At 49.7% G+C, this 20106-nt stretch overlaps 1 protein-coding gene across 13 annotated transcripts in view; it reads left to right on the plus strand.

Annotated features, from left to right (window-relative positions):
- PPFIBP2 (PPFIA binding protein 2) overlaps nt 1–17973 on the plus strand; it is a 143950-nt gene extending 125977 nt beyond the window's left edge. For 6 of the 13 annotated variants that reach the window (XM_030331823.1, XM_030331828.1, XM_030331829.1 and 3 more), the window contains 13 exons: nt 326–464; nt 1664–1696; nt 2122–2263; nt 2909–3037; nt 9035–9185; nt 9443–9554; nt 9797–9885; nt 10193–10315; nt 11471–11596; nt 12258–12446; nt 13778–13954; nt 16185–16250; nt 17513–17973. In XM_030331823.1, coding sequence (XP_030187683.1) covers nt 326–464; nt 1664–1696; nt 2122–2263; nt 2909–3037; nt 9035–9185; nt 9443–9554; nt 9797–9885; nt 10193–10315; nt 11471–11596; nt 12258–12446; nt 13778–13954; nt 16185–16250; nt 17513–17584 — 1548 coding nt within the window. In that variant the 3' untranslated portion in view covers nt 17585–17973. Of the gene's footprint in view, nt 1–325; nt 465–1663; nt 1697–2121; nt 2264–2908; nt 3038–9034; nt 9186–9442; nt 9555–9796; nt 9886–10192; nt 10316–11470; nt 11597–12257; nt 12447–13777; nt 14063–16184; nt 16251–17512 lie in introns of those variants that run through there. The other 7 variants (XM_030331825.1, XM_032595118.1, XM_032595121.1 and 4 more) reach the window with 3 other exon arrangements.
- Nucleotides 17974–20106: the final 2133 nt, after the last annotated feature.

The following is a 20106-nucleotide window of genomic DNA, read 5'->3' on the forward strand; positions in this document are numbered from 1 at the left end:
TCATGGCTGTAATTCGTTGAGCCTCCGAGCATTAGGCCAAATGGCAAAGGCCTCCTTTGCAAGATGCTTCCACTTCCTGTTTGGAGTCAGCTGCAGACGGCCCTGGATTTGGGCTTGACTCTGTCCTGTCTCATTGCATGGCCCTTTCTCAGAACTTTGGTCCCCTTTCCGGGACTGACTGATCTTTGAAAGGTCTCTGAGTTGACCTGAGTGAAAAATGGCCCTTAGAAAGCCAAGCGGTGCCTGTATCCAGAGATTTCCTAACTGGGTTTGATTTTGAGCCTGATAAGCTGACTCAACATGTCTCTTTCTCTCCTTCCAATAGGACGGCCCTTTCCTGGCAGAGCACAAATACCCCACATTACCTGGGAAGCTTTCGGGAGCTACGCCCAATGGAGAGGCTGCCAAGTCAACTCCCATGGCCTCACAGCCCGACCCCACAGGGGGAAGCCTGCTCAGGCTGAGTGAGTGTCCAAGCCCTGGGGTTGGTGGCCCCTGGAGCAGTGACCTTGGCACATTCCGTTATTGCCCAAGGTCCCTGCACCCACGGTTGGAGAATGTGGGAGCGGGGGTTGGGTGGACGAGATAAGTTGTCCCTCTGGGTGGCGTCACTTGCTGAGACAATGACTCCTTGTCTGGGCACACTATTTCCTTTGGTAAACACTGTAGAGTGCCAGAAACCCAGGCTGGGAGTCCACCCTTTCTTTCCAGCCGCAAGCACTCCACCCCACCCCCATTTTCCCTCTTCCAATCTTCCTTTCTTGGCCCTTCTTATCCCATCATTCCTCTGTTCCCTCCCTCCTAGACCCCTTCTGCACCCTTCCTGTCCCTCACTCCACCCCTCCTCCTCTGTCATCCTGATCTTTGCTCTCCTGTCTCCACCTTCTTCTTGCAGCCTCCCTATTACCATTAGGATGATATTATGTGCTCTTCCAAGGGAGAGTGTTTCCTTAGGGAAATGGAGTCAGTGGCCAATGGGCAAGGATTTCCATCCACAGGTACCGTTTTGGTGCTTAGGGCCTGGAACCATGGAGGTCTTTGCTGCTTTTCATGCAGAGTAGGCCATCTTTCCTCAACAACAACAGATCAGTGGAGCCCAGGAGGGAACGTTCTGGTCCCTGCAGAGCTCTCCCTACCCAACCTCTCCTTCCTGGTTGTTCCCTGAGCCAGCCCATGTGTCAGCTTCTGCCCTTGGCCAGTTCTGCCTCTGGCTGTAGGAACTCCAAATAAGCTCTTGAATGAGTGTGTCCTAGTAATACGGAGACTCTGGACTTGGAAAGGCTTTGGACCATTCTAGTCTGATCTAAGTGATCAGACTGGCACCCACACAAGAGAAGAGGTGCATGTGGCCCAGTATATCAGCCCCTGCCACTGTCCCCCCCTCCCTGTGTGTGTGTGGATACCTCAGCCTGCCAGGAAGTGGCCCCAGGAGTATTTGGCCCCTCATGTGAGGCCTCCATTCACTGCACTGACCCTGTGGGCCAAGTTCAGCCCCTGTTCCCCCCTTCTTTTCTCATGGGATTGTTTTTCTTTCTGTTTGAGTTTTTCTCTCTTGCTCGATGACTCTTTTGTTTATTTCTTTGCTTCCCTATAACTCTGTTGGGCTGGACTTTGGCCTCTCTTGCTTCTTCATGTGGCTTCTCTACTTCTTGATTGGCTGGAGATCGTGGCCGGAGTGTCAGTGCCCCCGTATTAGGTACTGTACCCTTCCAGGTGAGGTGGAGAGTGAGATGCCCTAGTTTCCCTACCCTAACACCCTCCCCTTTTGGAACATTCAGCCACGTCCCCCTCCTGCCTGCATTCCCGCATCTCCCCCTGGAAAAAGAGGAAGCTCCTTGTTGGAGTTATCCATAAGTACTTGGACCCCCAAAACCTTTAGCACTTGAAGACATTAGCTCACCCAAATTTGAAACGTTAACTTCGCCAGTCCTCAGAGAACCTGGAGTGTGCCTGATCCCCCTGCTGGTCTCTGAGATCTGGATGTAAAGTGCTTCCCTGAAGGCAGAGCAGGGCAGACTCTTCCCCACTCCCACTGAAGGATGGCCCGGGCCTGGGGAGGAGGTCTCCAGAGGACCCGTTCCTTCCTCTCATTGATACACTATTCTGTTCTTCCCATCTCAGGAGACACAGAAAGTGGTTGGGATGACACTGCTGTGGCCAATGACCTCTCATCCACATCATCGGGCACTGACTCAAGCCCCCAGTCTCCCCTGACGCCAGATGGTAAACGGAGCCCCAAAGGCATCAGGAAATTCTGGGGAAAGTAAGTTGGTGGTGGTGATTATAATTACATTGCTTAGAATTAGCATTCTTCTTGAATGGGCAAAGAACTGCATAACCCCCTGTTTAATCAGATGTTGAAACAGCAGTAAAAACAGAATGGTCATTAGAAGGATTTGAGTTATCTTGTAGGCCCCGGAGGAAGAGAACTATGAAAGCACTCATTAAATGTAGCAGTTGCCTTACATGTCCTTCATTCCAGGCATCTGTCTGTCCCACAAACCCTGAGTGCATTCTCTGTAGTTTACGCTACAATGTACTTTGGGAGAGACACTTGGATGAGACCAATTTCTTTTTTCTGAGGGGTCAGTCTGTGTCTTAAGAAAGATTTGCCATCCCAGTTGACTCAGTTTGTGAAATGAGGCAGAAACTGGGGCCTCCTACCAAGCATCATTCCTCACTTTGACTCCACATGGTGTGCCCTGAAACCCAGAGGCAGAATTAAAATGGGGGTTGGGTCTGGGGAGCTGTCACAAGTCATGATCCTTAACCTCTGGGGAGGCACTGGGGACAAGTGCTGTGGAGAGTCCTGGGTCCAGCTGCTGTGGCCCTGTGTAGGGGGCTGGTACACTGGCTGCATGCTCTCAGGCCGTCCCCTGACAGTCTCCATGGATTCCTCTCCACATAGAATCCGAAGAACTCAGTCAGGAAATTTCAACACTGATGCTCCGGGGATGGCAGAGTTTCGACGCGGTGGGCTCCGGGCAACCGCAGGGCCAAGGCTTTCTAGGACCAGAGACTCCAAGGGTCAGAAAAGGTAAACCTCCCTCCAGGGTGGAGTGGGAAGGGGGTGCTGAATGCTCCAGAGGTGGAAGGCAGGAGTTTCTAGTGCAAAACTTTTCAACCTTTCCCACTTGGCACGAGTAGACATTGCTCATGTTTTACAGGTACACTAAGGTAAAGGCAAAAGGCTCCCTACAAACCAAGGTGGCCGGTGGGGGCTCTCCGGGCTCCCTGAGGACCTCAGCAGCTCTGTGCCTTGCACACTGGTGCAGCCATTGAGAGCACAGATTCTGGAATTATAGACCCGAGTTGGAATGTGCTCAACCACTTCCTAGCTGTGAGCCTTCAACCAGGTTATATAACCTCTCTCTGCCTCATTTTCCTCATTTGTGAAGTGAGAGGTAAAAAGAAGTATTTTCTTAAGGTTCTTGTGAGGATCACATGCACCACTGCCCATCTAACCCAAGCATCAGTGGTCTGCCATTCATGGGTCCACTTTTTCTAGGAAATCTGAGAAAGGGCGTTGTCTCCCACCCCTCTCTGGGTCAGTCCCCCTCCCACACAGACCTCCACAGGAGGGTGTTGGCCTGTTGCCATTATCCCTCCTAAGACAAAGCACCGCAGTTTGCTGAAGGGTGTTAGCTAAAGGGGGTTGCAGAGGGTATGGGGCACTGGAATCAAAATGGGAACTTTCACATGACTCTTCCATCGTGCCCAAATGAAAAAGCATTAAAAGAAGTTACACTTTTCCTGGACTGCCCTAGTAGATACCCTCCAGTTACTAGCTTTACCCCCTTTCCTTAGGTCACCCTATTCTGAGAAAGCATGCCCCCCTTCAGATCTGCCCAGGCAAATCTTTACTCCTGTGTTTTCGGAAAATCCCTTCCCATATCCTCTGTTCCCAGCAGACAATTTCTACAGTGTATTGTCTCCAGCGATGTTCTCCTAAAGTCTGAGTTATTTGGCCAAGATCAGGCTTCTGGGGGCCTTCCTCAAGACTGGATTGTGCCATTTTAAATCTGACCAGTGAAAAGTAACATTAACTCTCATATTTAATCCCTCTGAGATTACCACACACCAATGCCGAGTGCAGGTGGTAAGATGTGCACAACTCAGATATCAAGTCTCAGAAACAATACAGCCTAGATCCCAATGATGAGCAAAGAACGTTTCCCTAAAGCATCATGTTGTTGGCAGACCTGTACCCCCAAGGAAGGGAACCCACCAATGCACACTCCCCCCACCCTACCACCCTCAGGCTTCTATAGGCTTTGCAGGTTCACACGGGGCCTTTCCACATCCACTCGCACTTTGGTGGCGTCCTCAGACGTCTTCTCCAGGTGCCTTGTAGAGAAGTGTGAGGGTATGTAGACTTCTGTTTCTGTTCTCTGAGGATCAGGGTGTTGGTGTTTACCCTTCTAATCAAATGTAAATGCTCAGTAAATGCTAGCTTTCCAAGGCAGGAGAATCTAAGGACATGGTTTGAGAAGGCAGAGACCAATTCACAGCCCTTAAAAAGTGAGCCAGAGAAAGCTTTTATGTTCCAAGAGCATTCCAATGTACTAGCAATTTTTAAATGTAGACTTCAACATCTTTGATTCTTCAGAGATGAAAAAACAATCTGCAGTAAGGTTGAATGATGAACCTTGGCTCCAAATCTGGCAATTTCTTTAGGGTTGATTCTTGAAGGGAAATCACTGGCAGGGGTAGAAGAAATTTTCTAAGACCTTCAGCCCTTTTTTCTTAACATAGGACTGCATAGTTAGGGGGCCCATTTTGCCATTCTGGGCAACCATTTTGGGATGGGGTAACCGAAGTCAGGAACTTTCTCTGCTGAAGGAAAAATGGCATTTCCACCCACAAAGCTGCTTTGTTTGAATGTCTTTGTGCTTTGTTAACCGGAACAGTGATGATGAAGGGAAAGAAAATGACGTCCTGAGGAGATTGCTGCATTTATGCTACCAGTGCTGGTGGTAACAACATGTGTTGGCCGGTAGAAAAGAAAGAACTTTATTACTCTGAAGCAGAAACTTGATAGAAGCTAAGGTCCGCTGGTATTTATAGATGTTTCAGTATAGCCTTATAAAATATCGCCAACAATATCCCTGTAGGAAAAACACTTTGTTACAGCAAGTCTCCAGCCCCAATCTCTTTCTTTTCCTAATGAAATATTTCTTTTTTAAGTATCATATTTGATAGTGACACTTTATAGGACTCCTCTCTGAGGTTATAGAAGAAGGAATTTTATTGTCTTTTTTCCTCTGGTATCAGGTTTTACTGATTTGCATCCCAGGAGGCACTGCTATAGGGGTGCCTGTCACACCCACAAAATACTACATTTTTATTGTTAATTTCGTTTGCATATGTTTGTCATTTTTCTTGAGCTGTCTGCATTGTTTTGCCCATTTTTGTTAGTGTCTGTCTGACAAATTTCTGTCTGCTCTCTCTATATTAAGATATTAAGCTATGTCTCATTGTGATAAATTATTTTTTAGGCTTCTCGCAGAATTTTACTTTATTCTCTGACAGTTTGATATATGGAATTTTTATGTTTAAACTGAGGTTCATGAACTTTTCCTTTGTGGTTTCTTCCATGTTAAATGTTTTTGACGATTTGTTTTTCAAGTTTATTTATTTATTTTGAGTGAGACAGAAAAAGGGTAAGTCAGGAAGGGCAGAGAGAGAGAGGGAGAGAGAAAAATCCCAAGCAGGCTCCATGCTGTCAACCTACGAACCGAGATCATGACCTGGGCTGAAGTCAGATGCTTAACTGAGCAAAAAACTGTGTTCACATCTTCTCTTAGGGATTTATTTTGGTATGTGGTGAAAGGTAATTTTATTTTTCCAAGAAAAAGCAGCAGTGTGTAATGTATAAGTCAGGCAGACTCCATCACATGGCTGGATCTCATCTTTGTGCAGGGATTTTCTGAGTTGGTCTCCTGAGGCTACTGGCCTTTGAAACTGTAGCTTTATGAAGGTTTCTAATCAGACTATTTTATTGCCTTTCTCCTGTATTCATGGTCAGTGTCAGGTTTATCCTGAATGTGAGAAAGCATTAGCTTCAAGGTCCTTTACTTGCACCTGAGTGTCTTCTAGTATCTAGAGAGAGTCTAGTCAATGTGCTGGTGTTGCCATGGGTTTCGCAAAATTTTCCTAAGGTATTTTAACACGTCCAGTTTGGGACTGCCAACTCTACTCCAACCTTCCCATTGTCTACATATTGCCTTCTGTCAAATGACATTGGAGCAGCATGGGCATTTTGGGGACCTGGCTAAGGGGAAGTTGAGTTTTGGGTATCCATTTAGTTTGGATTTGTTGGGATGTGCGTATGTGGTTTGCACTCACTTCATGTTTAGTTGACTAGCTGTCCAATATAAAAATGGCTCCAGGATTACTGCTACTTCCCAATGTGCCAGTTTGCCCAGCACTCTGATACAAAGACGCACAGTTGGAGATCATGTCCCAGTATGAACGTGCACTCTGATATAAAAAGGCAGAGTTGGAGATTGAGTCCCAGTATAAATGTGTCCTTTGGCACTCAGTATCAGAAGTATGGGGTTGTGGAAAAGAAACATTTCAGGTGTATAAAACCAGAAGCTATTCTGTGAAAACTTTTTCCAGTTGTTAGATCTGCAAAATCCCAGGCAAGGGATTCAGTTCTCTTGGACACTTAGGGAAAAGAGAAGTTCTGTCTAGGCAGAAATGCACTAACGAAGCTTATACTTCATATGTTCTCCCTCTTTCACTGGGAAGGCATAAAAACTGCGATTTGGAAAGATGTTTCGGAACATGTCAGTAAAGCAAGGGATTTGGCTGTGTCTGAAAGGTACCTTCTCTGTCCTCTCTAAATGACTTAAAAGTTTGTTTAGCTAAGGCCCTGGGCGACCCCGGAACTGAGAGAACCTGGGGTGGGGGCAGGGCTGGGAAGGGGGAAGAAGGTGAAGAAGAATCAGGGTCTGCTACTGTGAGAACAACCCAGGGTTGGGAGGGTGGAGACCATTTACAAAGAGGGACATGGGAATTCTGCTGAAGACAAGCACCAGATTTTTAGAAGGTTCTGAACATGTGTACAAGACCGAGATTTTCAAATTATCTCAAAAACACTTATTTTTCCTTCAGAGCTGAAATATTCCTCTGGTATATCGAATACCCATTTTTACCAATTTCCAGAAACCAGAAAAGGAATGCAATAAAAAACTAATAGAATGTGAAAGAAAAGTGATAAAATGCACATTTGAAATTGAAAGTATTCTCACATTAACAATAAACAACAACAAAATTCCAGATCATACCAAAAATGGTAATTAGTTGAAAGCAAAAGATAAATTCCAAACAAAATCCGTGAATAGTTTCCTAGATTATTGTTCCTATAAAGTGAGTCATATGAGCACACTGGAAAACTGAAAATTTCTTGATTTTTATGGGATGGAATATATCGACAAAGGTAACAAACTCATAAAGGAATTAATAAAAATATGCCTAGATTTCATAATGTTTTTCAGTTTCATTAAATTTATAATTTTTCTGTGATTTCTCATCCTAAATGAGAATTGGTCCCCAATTCCATACTCAAATTTTGTACTTTTCTTAGAGGGCCCCCCAAATTTTGTAAGTTCTAGGTCTCACAAAACCTGGATCTATACCTACTCGTGTCCCATTAGAATCCAGGTTCCAGACTCCCAGTTGTCTGGCGTTTACCCCAAGGCACCTAGAATCACATTTTCTTGTCATTCTGGTCTTCTAACTCTTTCACTTTAAGAATAACTCAGCCAGGCATTCAAATATATATATATATATATATATATATATATATATATATATATATATATATATATTTTTTTTTTTTTTTTTTTTTTTTTTTTTTTTTTTAACCAGTGTGTTGGGGGTACTTTTCTGGAAGGAACCTTACAGGCTCTCCGGTTTTCTACATTCCATAAATCCTGCTTCGTTTTTTCCCAATGAACATAAGAGTCGCTTTGTCAACCTCCCTCGCCCCAGACTCCATTGAGGTTTTGAGTGTACCATTATAGTCACACTTTAAATGAAAAATTAATGTCTTTAAGAACTGATGGCTTTGTAATACCCAGTCATCCTGTCTAGGAACATGAGCTAGCTCTTCATTTATTCATGATTCGATGCTGCTCAGTTGAGTGTTACAGTCGCCACCTCCCCCTGCACTGTCCCCCACCGCACCCCCCGCCCCAGCACACAACACGTACACATTGCTTGTAAAAGCAACTCCTGGACATTTTAGCATTCTTGTTGCTATAAGTGGGACTTTTAAATTACCTTAAGAAAAATGTTAGTATCTGTGCTATGGATTTTGTAAGTCCCATAAATACTATGTATATGTCTTATAAGTAACCACCTTACTGAGTTCTCTTAGATTTTCCAGGTAGGCAGTTACCTCATCTGAGAAGAGTGGCTTGCTTTTCCTTCTACTTTGTATCCTCCTTTCTCTCTCTTCCTGAACTGGCTGCACTCTCAGACCAGTGTGATTAGTCCTGATTAAAAACATTATTTTTATTGACTTTAATGTGAATGTCCCTAGTGTTTCATTAAGAAAGGATTAGTTGTTTAGAAGTTGTTTTTAATGTTTTTTTTTTTTTAATGTTAGAGAACTGACCCCCTTCTCCTAGTTTTCTATACATTTCCCTAAAAACACTGTTGATCCACAAAAATCTTGTCAATAACATGGTTGGTTGTAGATCGTCCTCCAAATGGAGCGTGACTCTGGGCTTGTGGCACACGGTGCCCAGTAAGTGGACGGATGGCGCGTAAACACAGCCTCCCGGGGATCGCAGAACTGGCCCCTGCTGACAGTCACTGCAGACTCGAAATTCAGACCAGGTGTTATCAAAGGAAACTCTAGAGTCTACCGCAAATGAGAATTATAGTGGAATTTTGTACAACTAGACCCCATGTTGGGATGGTTTAAAACCTAGTTCCCTTTTTTATGTGGCTCCGTTGTGTTCAGATGCAGCCTCCGGCTCTCCCACTAACAGGGACATGTTGTCTTCCTGCTTCCCAGTGACGCCGGTGCCCCCTTTGCCCAGTGGAGCACAGAGCGTGTGTGTGCGTGGCTGGAGGACTTCGGCCTGGGTCAGTACGTGATCTTTGCCAGGCAGTGGGTGACTTCTGGCCACACTTTACTGTCAGCTACCCCTCAGGACATGGAAAAGGTAAGGGCTGAGCCCTGGGAAGGAGGTTCCCATTTCTCCTCAAACCGATGTCTGGGGAGGTGAGGCCCCCACTTCTCTATCCCCTGCCCTTACACACACACACACACGAGGGTGGGTGGAAGAGTCTGAGATTTCCTCTGTCACTGCAGGTTGATCCCCTGCACTGTGCAGGGGTCCCCAGGTGGACTTCCATGATGCCCTCTGAGGGTCAAACTGCCAGCTGGAATTTCATATCTGTCTTCATCTTTCAATTTCAGGAGTTAGGAATTAAGCAACCTCTGCACCGGAAGAAGCTGGTTTTAGCAGTGAAAGCCATCAACACCAAGCAGGAGGAGAAGTCCGCACTGCTCGACCACATCTGGGTGACACGTAAGGACAGGCAGTATATGTAATATGTTTCCAGCAGCTCCTAAGGGTAAAAAAGCATTTCCCTGGGAGTATGTGGCTCACAGACTGCAGTCTGCTTGGGAAAGGCACGTAGATTACTAAACCTCATGGGGAATACAGCTGCGCTTCAAGATGATGATTTGCTGCTTTTTATTTATTTATTTGCATGTATAGTCTCCCATTCTTATGAGCCCTAACACACCCATTTCTTCTGGTTTCTGTAGGTTGGCTTGATGATATTGGCTTACCCCAATACAAAGATCAATTTCATGAATCCAGAGTTGATGGGCGAATGCTACAATATCTGACTGTGGTGAGGATTTTCCCTTTCAGTGTTTCAGTTGTCCCTGTAAGCACTCAGCTCAGGTATCCCCACAGCAGTTATTTTAAACCTGATTCCACCTCCTCCCTCATATTCTTAGGGTCTTTAAATAGTATTGTTCATCACAGAAGAGGTCGGAAGTAGCAGAGTACGAATACCATGCTCAGAAAAGCTGCTGTGTCCACATGCCCCTTCCTGAGATGTGGTAGACTTGTCTGTGTGTGGTCTGGGAAGGAAACTTAAGGATCTTAGTCACTTTGGAAACTCGGGTGTATTAACCAAAACATTTCTCTTCCAGAATGATCTCCTCTTCTTAAAAGTCACGAGCCAACTCCATCATCTCAGCATCAAGTGTGCCATTCATGTGCTACATGTCAACAAGTTCAACCCCCACTGCCTACACCGGCGGCCAGCTGATGAGGTGAGGGCAGGACAGTACCTATCCCGGTAACCCTGAGTCAGGACACGTGCACGATTGGGTGTGAGAAAACAAGAATGACCTCAGCGCAACATGGCTGCCTTTCAGACCAGGGCGCTTAGGATTCTTCCCTTTGCTAGTGCCACATGGTGCCCCAAACACCCGTTGCTTGCATTTTGTGTCCCACAACGGACATTAGACCTCCAAGCTCCCACCGCTCTTGGGGGGACACATGCTCAGGGCCAGAGGCGATAACAGCAAGCCTTTCAAAGCCATTGCAGTGATCAAAGATGATGAGCAAGTGGAGCAAAGGAGAAGGAGGGGAAAGCAAAACAGACAGATGGGGTCAAAGTAGACGGAGGAGAAAAGGAACCAGACGTTTCAGAACAGATCCCCCTACTTGCAGATATGAAATTAACTGACCTCCAGTCCAGGTGCACAGGGGATCCCTGCACAGGTTTTGCTAGAGCAGAAGTCACGTAGGTAAACACAGCAACCCTCATTCTGGAGAAGTGCCTGATAATGTTCTATGTACCTCAGAGTGCTTGTTGGGCCCTGTCTGCTATATTCCTAGGATCTAGTATAACCCTGCTGTAAGATTAACTCTGCTTCCTGAGGGATTAGAAACTCCTTCCCCTACCTTCCATTTCATTTTTGTCGGATACAAATATGTTTTGGATGCCTTCTGTGTGTCAGGCACGGTGCTGGACATTCTGAAGACCAAGATGCCACTTAGGTATAAGCGTCTTAATGTGTGTTCCCCTAAAACATTTGGCCACACCATGGAGATCTTTTGTCTGTAAAACACTTGGCTCGTAAATGATAGTCCTCTTTAAAGTTTTGTTGAATTACTGAATGAATGACTCCATGCCTTCATTCACTGGTCCCAGTATTAACCAGATGATTAGGGAGTCTCAGGATTCTGTGCCATCAGATATTTCAGTGTAGAAGAGCTTGCAAGATTCTGTGAGAGCTCTACTACTTGGAAACTGGGAAGGCTCTCGGATGGCTGGGATGGCTGCCTGGGTCTCTGGGCATGAGGGCTGCCTCCTGGTCAGGCATCTGGGGCAGGCTTATTCGCAGGGGCTGGCCCCCAGAGAAGACCACAGGTAGGACCTATTAGACCTAACTTTTTCACTCTCCTTCTCCCTCTCACAGAGTAACGTTTCTCCTTCAGAAGTTGTACAGTGGTCTAACCACAGGGTGATGGAGTGGTTGCGATCTGTGGACCTGGCGGAGTACGCGCCCAATCTTCGTGGGAGTGGTGTCCATGGAGGCCTCATTGTGAGTGGCTCTTTAGCCTGCTTTGGCATAAACTGGGCTATTCAGAAACTTATTTCTCAATGGCCAGACATAAATCCTAGTAAAAAATATTGGTAGTTCATCTGAAGCCCTTGCTTGCATCAATTGAAATCTCAAAATATTTGATAATTTGCAACTGGGAATTAACATACCTCATGGAAACAGGATGGTTTCTGGAAGAACTTCCGTAGCAATAGACCCAGAGGATTCCCAGGACAAATGGGTTGCATGTCAGACTGTACCTAGAGTGATGCAGTGGCTGGGGAAGTGAGGGGCTGGCCACCGAAATGTAACTTCCTGCTTGCCACGATATGATCATGATGGTCACTCAGATCTGTCAAGTGGTAAAGCCAGTGGGGAAATGAAGGGATGGTTCGGACGTCAGAGTGGACCCTGGGAGACCATCTTATCCAAAGAGTCACAGCTCTCTGCTGGCCTGTGAAAATGAGGTTGTCAGTCAACAAATGTGGTAGCCAGGCCCTGTGCCAGGAAAAGAGAGGGGAGTGGGATACAGGACAAGTGGATAAGCTTCAGCCCTTGCTCTGGAGGCACCCCTGGGCCCACGGAGGCCTGTTTCTCACTGTCACCACCTGGAGCCGTCTGTGGTCATCACTGCGTGGCTCTGTCTGTGCTTTCTTCTTAGATCCTGGAGCCCCGCTTCACTGGGGACACCCTGGCTATGCTTCTCAATATTCCACCGCAGAAGACGCTCCTCAGACGTCACCTAACCACCAAATTCAATGCCCTGATTGGTCCTGAGGCTGAACAGGAAAAGCGAGAGAAAATGGCCTCCCCGGCTTACACACCACTGACCACCACAGCCAAAGTCCGGGTGAGTTGCCAGACCCTCTCTGGGGTGGTCACAGGGGCCCACCTTCTAGCACCCATGTTGTACTGAGTTTGGCCCAGTGCCTGGAGCCAGACCAGCGTGTGCCGCCTAGACGAGGAGGCTCTCTCGGGTCCTGCCCCGAGAGCTCGGTCTCCTTGTCCGTGTTTGTTAGGCCAGTTCCCTGCCATACCCGGGTCCAAGGAAGAGAGTACGATTTTCTTTGCACAGACACCATGTCCAGGAAGCATCTCTTCTCAGGCAGCTGGCACTTGTCCTCTACCCCAATGCCACCTTGACTCATCTTGCAAATAGATGAGTTCATGATTCTGAGTTCCCTTCAGTCAGGCTCATCTGTGTGCCATGGGGTCTGAGAACTGTCCTGGGGCACCTGGATGGCTCCGTCAGTTAAGCATCTGACTTCGGCTCCGGTCATGATCTGACAGTTCATGGGTTTGAGCCCCATATCGGGCTCTCTGCTGTCAGCACAGAGCCTGCTTCAGATCCTCTGTCCCCTTCCCTCTCTTCCCCTCCCTGCCACCAAATAAATAAAACCATTAAAAAAGAACAACAGCTGTCCTGCCAACACAGGGAGTGCTCCTGTTCACAACTGGCCGTGATTGCCTGTGCTGTGGAGGTGGCCAACACACAGCGGTCCAGGGGGCCGGAGATTATACAGGCACCAGCACCACTCACTGGGGGTCTCTGAATCTCACAAAGCCCGTTAGAAACTGCCTGAGCCGCACTGTCCTCAGACCGTGTCCTTCTTAGACTGCAGACCCACAGACAGAATCTCTGGAGGCCAGGCTGGCCCTGTCCCCAGCAGCACGGTGATGCCTAGGTTTAGCTACAAGTCATGCACAGACCTCCTTCCCCAAGGGAGCAGGACCAGAAGTGTGTCTGGGGGATACCAGCAGAAGTAGCGCTGGGTGAAGCTAGAGCAAGCAGGAAGGGCCACTGGGGCTCTCCAGCATGGCCTCCCCAGGGCAGGGGGCGCTGCGAGCAGCTGATGCAGCAGCTGTGTGAGACGGGTCCTCCGCCTCAGCACCCTCTAGAAGCTCCTAGGCGCCTCCCCACCCCCGGGGGGGGGGGGAGTAGAATGTCACTCATGGGACAGCAGGACCTGGGTTTCTCACACACAGTCTTGAAGGAGCAAGATTCTCCTTCCTCGTTCGAGATCATTTATCTGTTGCCTGTCCCTAGCCAGGAGCTCTATTTTGTTGAGAACTTTTCCAGAAGTAGTTTGCCTCATTCCTTTCCTCATGGGCCAGCTCTTAACCATATTGTGAGTCCTGTCTGCACACTGACTTGATAATCTCGCATTTGTTGTGTTTTAGCCAAGGAAACTGGGATTTTCACATTTTGGAAACATAAGAAAAAAGAAATTCGATGAATCGACAGACTACATTTGCCCAATGGAGCCCAGCGACAGTGCTGGTGACAGTCACAGGGTCTACAGTGGCTACCAGGCCCTCAGCCCCCTCGATGCCCCTGAACTGGATGGGCTGGACCAGGTGGGACAGATTAGCTGATGGCCTTGTTACCTGTCTTCTCTGTGCACCCGAGAACTTCACAGTAACACTGTGTGTGTCACCATATAACTGCACCTCACCCCCTGCACCTGTGCATGCCTCGCAGAGAACATTCCAGCTGTTGTGTACCCCAGGCCAGTGTCTTTGAACTCTGAGGGTGGCCAGGGTACAGAGTTGCACTTTTGCTAAGGGGCCAGGCTTTGGGGACTGTTGCCAGAGGTGGACTCGGGAGGAAAGACACAAAGATGCTTGTATATTTTTGTAATTCTTAATGGCCATGTTCAGCACCGGTGGAAACACACGAACTTGGACACTGGTCCAGAGGTCACGGATGATTCCCAGAGGCTTGGCTCTCGGGCCCTCCACTGTGCTTCCAGTTGAGGGGCGATCTCAAGTGCCTTAGGCCTGTGGCCACAGAGTCTTGGCTGAGATCCAAGGGACAGCAGCAGGGATTTCTGCCACAGTGATGGTGTAACTGTGTTGTGCCTTAATACAGAGGTGGTCGCTTCTTTCTGGTAATAAAGACAATATTTATGTAGAAAGCAAACAGGGCCGTGTAGCTGTAACCTCACTGGGGGATGAGAGCTGGGCACAGCTGGAGAGGGAGTGCTGTGTACGGCATGGCCTGAGAGCTGGTGGCACCGTGCCAGTCCTTGGCCAGGTGCACTCGGCCTTTGCCAAGTGTCATGGACAAGGGGGCTGGAGCAAGGAGGGACCCCGTATTCTTCAGAGGGGTCCGTGGCCTCTTCACTTCAGGCTCCACCCACCTCCCTCTATGAAGCCATGGAAAGCCTTGTGCTGACTGTAGGTCACATCTGTCATGCAGACCCCAAAGTTGGTTTCTGTTTGAGAGGCATGAGCCACCTGGGGGGAGTGGGGGGAGACAAGAAAGTGGCCTCGCTGATAACAGCCTCTTTTCTTTTGTGTGGTTTGTCAGCTTCTCTGTTATTGGCCTGGCTGGGCCCATGACCAGCGTGGGGGTTGGTCTGTCTGTTGGCAGAAATGGAACAGCCCTGTCCTCCTGATTTAGAGTCTGGCTAACTGATAATGGCTCTTCCAGATGGGCCTTGTCTGGACGGGGACTGAGGGAAAGACACATCTTGCCAGTCTGGATTCCTGCTCATGAGATTCCAGTTTGCCCTGGGGCAGGTTTTGGCCCTGCCGGGTCCCCTGGACCTCGTCTGCAGAATAACAGTGGCATCGTAACTGTCTGGCGGCAGGGGCAGGGCTTGATGGCCCCACTGAGGGCACTCTGCTTCTGTCCCAGATGGAGACAATGCCAAGATTTGCTTCTGAAACTACCAGCAGCCCTAGGGATGGTCGATGACCACAGGCCATGACCTCCTGCCGCCGTCCCCCCGCCCCCCTCACTGAAGTCAACCAGTGAGAACTGGACAAACTCTCCAGCTGGCATGGCTGGTGCTTGATCCCAGTACCCAGGACACTAAGTGACAGGTGCTCCTTAGGACGGGTACCTGGACCTTGCTGTCATAGAGCCCCAGGGCAGGCTTGGGTCCTTTTTTCCTGTAGTCTTCTGGTGAGAGAATCTCTGCATGTGCCTGTTCGCAAACCCCACATGGAATTAGATCACTAGATCTCTGTGCAGCCTCAGGCAAGGCCTGTGTCCCTTTGTGGGCCTCAATTTTCCCACCTAGAAAATGAAGGGTTGTACTTAAATCCCTCAGAGGATGCTTCTAGATCTACGGTGTCTAACTAGGCTTAAGGAAGGAGCAGACCAGCGTTACCTGAGGAGGAGGGGTCGAGGGAGGCCCCTGGTAGTGAGGAAGGTCTATGAGCAGCTCCCTGAAGGTGCCCACCTGTACCTGTCCAGGGTCCTATTGGCACCGGAAATCGTGGTTGTATTTGGCATCCCGAGGCCTTCATCCCTGCTGCTCCCTGCTCCTGGAGCTAGCTGGAGCACTGAGCGTGTGCGGAAGGGAAGGGCTGCTTCTCACAGGCCATCTGTGCCCTCTTCCCGTGTGCCCCCAGTGCCGGTGCTGGCGTGGCCCAAAGGAGTGTGTGCGCACGGCTGTGTGGGAGACCAGAAGCCCTGCCCTTCCCAGGGACAGAAACAGCATGTGCTCTGCCCACCTGCCACTCCTCAGGCCTGGCCCCCTCCTCGCCCACTCCCCCAGGACAGGACTTGCATGCCATCTCTGTGAATCACAAGCTGAGTCCACGTGTGTTGACCAGGCTGCCGCCCATTTTACAGATGGCGCCTTCGGAAGGCACTGTGACGCAGATAGGGCTCCTCTCCCAAGACATTCACCGTCTCACGGTAGGATTCTGACCCCTCTCTCCACAGCAGGACAGGTGCCGGGGTGGCCCCGTGAGTTTGGTACAGTGGTGCACAAGGCCTGAGACCCCCACCCCACCCTGAACCTGTGTCATCAGTGCCTCTGCCAGGAATCCGCAGGATGGTGCTAGGCGTGGTGGCCTGAGCTAGAGCCAGCTCTGTGGTAGAAAGCAGCCCAGAAGCTTCTCCATGGGCCTGCTGCTGGGCCTTGAGCTGGGCCTTGAGTTGCTAGGGGCACTGAGACAGGTCCTGGGCCCTGAGCTGAAACCAGCTGAAGTGTGCCGGGTCTCAGTCGTCTTCCCAGGCTCAGGGCTGGTGAGGAAACCACAGTGCTCGGCAGTTCTGGGTCACCTTCCTATCAGCCTGGTGCCCGGGCCTCATCTCAGACCTGCTGGACACTGTTCTGCCCTCTCCACCCTTGACACCTGTATTTCCTGTCAGGCTTCTGACTTTGTGGATATCATGGGCATGTGGACATGTCCTGATGTGCCTCATGAGGACAAGCTGTATCACAGGGAGGCAGCATGGTGTTGGCGAGGAGCGAGCCACTTTGGAGTGAGGCCAATCTGGTTCAAGGCCCTGCTTTGCCTCCTACTAACTCTGGAACCTCAGGCAAGGCATTCTCTCTCCACACCCCAGCTTAGTTATCTGTAAAGCAGAGCTCATAATATCCTCTTTGTAGGCAGGCTAGAGCTGGGAGTAAAAGACCATCCACAGCGAAGATTCACATTTTTGAGGCCCTGTACCTTCAACTGCCCATTAGCCCCTGGATGGTCCCATCACTGAGCCCACTGGTGTATCATCTGTCCATGTTGAGGCTCCTGTCACTGTCCTTCACTTATCTATCGAGGCACATTAAGAAGGCTGTATCCAAGGGCAAGACTGAAGTAGAGGGGGAGGCAGGGTGATCTCCCTGAATCCAAATGGGACCATTTTTATTTAACTTTTTTTTTTTTTTTGGCTCATACACTGAAATGAATGCACCCAACCTTGCCCTCATTACCACTAGTAGGCCTTTGGTGGTCTTGAAATAGCAATTTTACCTCTAAGGTATGAGCAACGCATATTCTTGATAGTGCTGTCTGTTCTGATTCAGTATGTGGGGGTCCTGGATCTCATGAACTTAGAGGGTGCTAGTGTCAGATGGGACCACACCAATGTGTCCCACTGCTTCCCATGTAGCTGCCACAGGGCAGCCCTGACCAAAACCCTGTTCAACTACCCCTTGGGCCGTGTCCTTTCAGACTATGCTGAGCCAGGACCAGCTGCTGAACGACTCTCGCCTGGCGGCTCCCAACCCTGAGGACTGGAGATGACTTTCTTCATGGCCAAGAGGCCAGAGAGGCACGTGTGGGGGCCCCAAGTCTCTGCTTCAAGGGGGGCTGGCACAGCCACCCGCAGAGTCCAGACGGGCTGGCAGGACATCTTGGAACGGGGGTGCTGACAGGAGCGAGCAGAGTGGTGAACAGATGTCAGGGGGTGGGCCCAGGGGGCCCCATGTTTTCAACTGTACTGTGCTCTTCACCACAGCTTTAATACCTTTTGTACTTTTATACGTGGACTGCACCCCACTTCTGTGGGGAAGGCAGTGAGACATCAGCACAGACTCGATTCAATGGCTCACGCTCTTCCCCGAGACAGTTGGGAGGTTCTTACACCAAAGGGAAAGGGCAATGAGTTCATAAAAGCTCTGCTGTTAAGAAAATCCTGAAGACAATGTTCTGGCTGTACTGGAGTGGCTGGAATGAAAGGGGGCCCCTCCTGGGGTGCTTCCACACACAGGGAGTACTTCATCCACAGGAACCTGGCCAGGGCGTTGGTGTTCAGGGTGACTGCAGGGAAGGAGCGATGGGCCTCTCTTCCCACTGCCCCAACTGCCCTCATCCTACCCTCATCCTACCCTCCTCTGCAACAGAGGTTGTCAGTGCTGGGCCTCCTCCAGAGCAGAGGCCGCTCTAACACGTGCAGGCACTCAAGCTCACCCTAGCTGACAGGCAGCACAGTCTCCAAAGTGCGGTTGTCTGATCAAATGGCTCCCCCCAGTGGACAGTGCTTGCTTACCCCAAACCAACGGTTCCACCGCCACTCGCCATCTTCCCAGAGCAGCCTGTTCCCCTGGGGTGTCTCCTACCTCACCCCACATGCCCCAGCCATACTGTCCCGCCCAAACGGTCTCCCCACTTGGCAGAGCCCCGTCGTCTTCCTCCCTGTGGTGGCTTGGGCCTCTTCTCTCCTCTGATTTCCAAAGCTGGTCTCCTCCTTGGTCCATCACCTTCCCAATTGGTCCCTCCAAAGGTTCTCTACCTTACCCCAGAGTGGCCTTCCCAAAGCACTGTTTTGATCCTGTTACCTTTATGCTAAGAACGCCTCAGTTCCAGAAGCCAGAGTAGAGTTCAAAAGCCTTTGCTAGCACCCAAGGCCATTCAGAAGCCACTCTGTAGCCTGTGTCTCTGCGTTTCCCCCACCGTGGGACCTACTTTTCCCCCGTGGTCCCCTTCACAAGACCCAGCATGACACCACTTCTTTCAGGAAACCTTCACTGATGTGTTGGTTAGAGGTCCCTGTGTCCCACTGTGTAGTCTGCCCTTGAGCCCGAGCCCTTCCTGGCTCACCCTGAAGTACTGTGTCTTCCTTTCCATAGACTCTCAGCACAAACTCACCAAGCAACCTGCTATGTGTGGGCTCCTGTACAGACTGGAATAAGAGCCAATGCTGGTCCTTAGACTGCTTAGGGGCTCCATGCTGCCAAGTTCCCCATCCACCCACCCCTTCATGTGTGTGGGTTAAGCATGTTCCGTGCCAGGCTAAGAAGGGCTACAGATACAGACAGGCATGAATGTCAAGGTCCTTGTCTGAGGGTGCTGATGGTCTGGTGGGGGGTGCACATCTGTTTCAAACAGGCGTGTGCTGAAAGTTACAGAGGCTCCAGTAGAAGTCTCTACAGCCTGAAAGAACAAGGTGTCCTTTTTAATGGAGAGCTGGGGGAGGGGACTGAAAACGACTTGGATTTCAGAGATGAATCAGGTTCCCCAAGGGTGCCAGAGGGGAAAGGCATTCCAGGCAGATGGACGTGGAACATGCCAGCACATCCCAGGAAGTGCCCAAAGTTGCTAAAACCAGAGAACAGTTTCTCAACCTCTGCGCTGCTGTCACTTAGGGCTGAATAATTTGTCGTGATGGGGGCTGGTTTGTGTGTTGTAGGAGGTTTCGCAGCATCCTCTACCCCTGTCTGGCAACAGCATGCTGCCTCTGGTTGTGACAACCGAAAATGTCTCCAGGCTTTGCCAAATGTTCTGTGGGGGGGGCAAAACTGCCCCCTAGCTGAGAGCCACTGGGCCACAGAATGGGGTAAAAGTGGGAGGCCCAGGGAAGGAAAAATCTGGTGAAGTCAGCTGGAGTCAGATCAGGAAAGGCCCTGTGAGCCAGGTCCCTGTGATTTATCTTGGAGACACAGGTGGCCAGATGGGGACTAGTGAAAGCAGGGACAAGCATGGGAAGATGTGTGTTAGAGAAAAATATCTGCGAGTAGGCTCTTCCTCACCCTATAGCGCCTGGCAGAGTATCTTTCCCCAAGTAGGGGATTCGCTGAGGGGGTGCTGAACACACAAATGAGTGAAGGCTCACTGTCCCCAGCCCCGCCACCGTGGCGCCCCTACTGGCCCTCAGGGGATCATCCCTGTAGGCAGGGCATAGCTGCACTTCAGTGAGATCTCTAGAGCCGGTTTCCCTTGTCCTGTACCCACCCCCACCCTCCCGCCGCCCTGCCCCCCCACACACATGGTGACACCAGGTTCCAGCAACACTACCACCCAGTTTCTGTAGAAAGGCAATGTCTTGG

This window comes from Lynx canadensis, chromosome D1 (genome assembly GCF_007474595.2).
Source record: "Lynx canadensis isolate LIC74 chromosome D1, mLynCan4.pri.v2, whole genome shotgun sequence".
NCBI classification, from domain to species: domain Eukaryota; kingdom Metazoa; phylum Chordata; class Mammalia; order Carnivora; family Felidae; genus Lynx; species Lynx canadensis.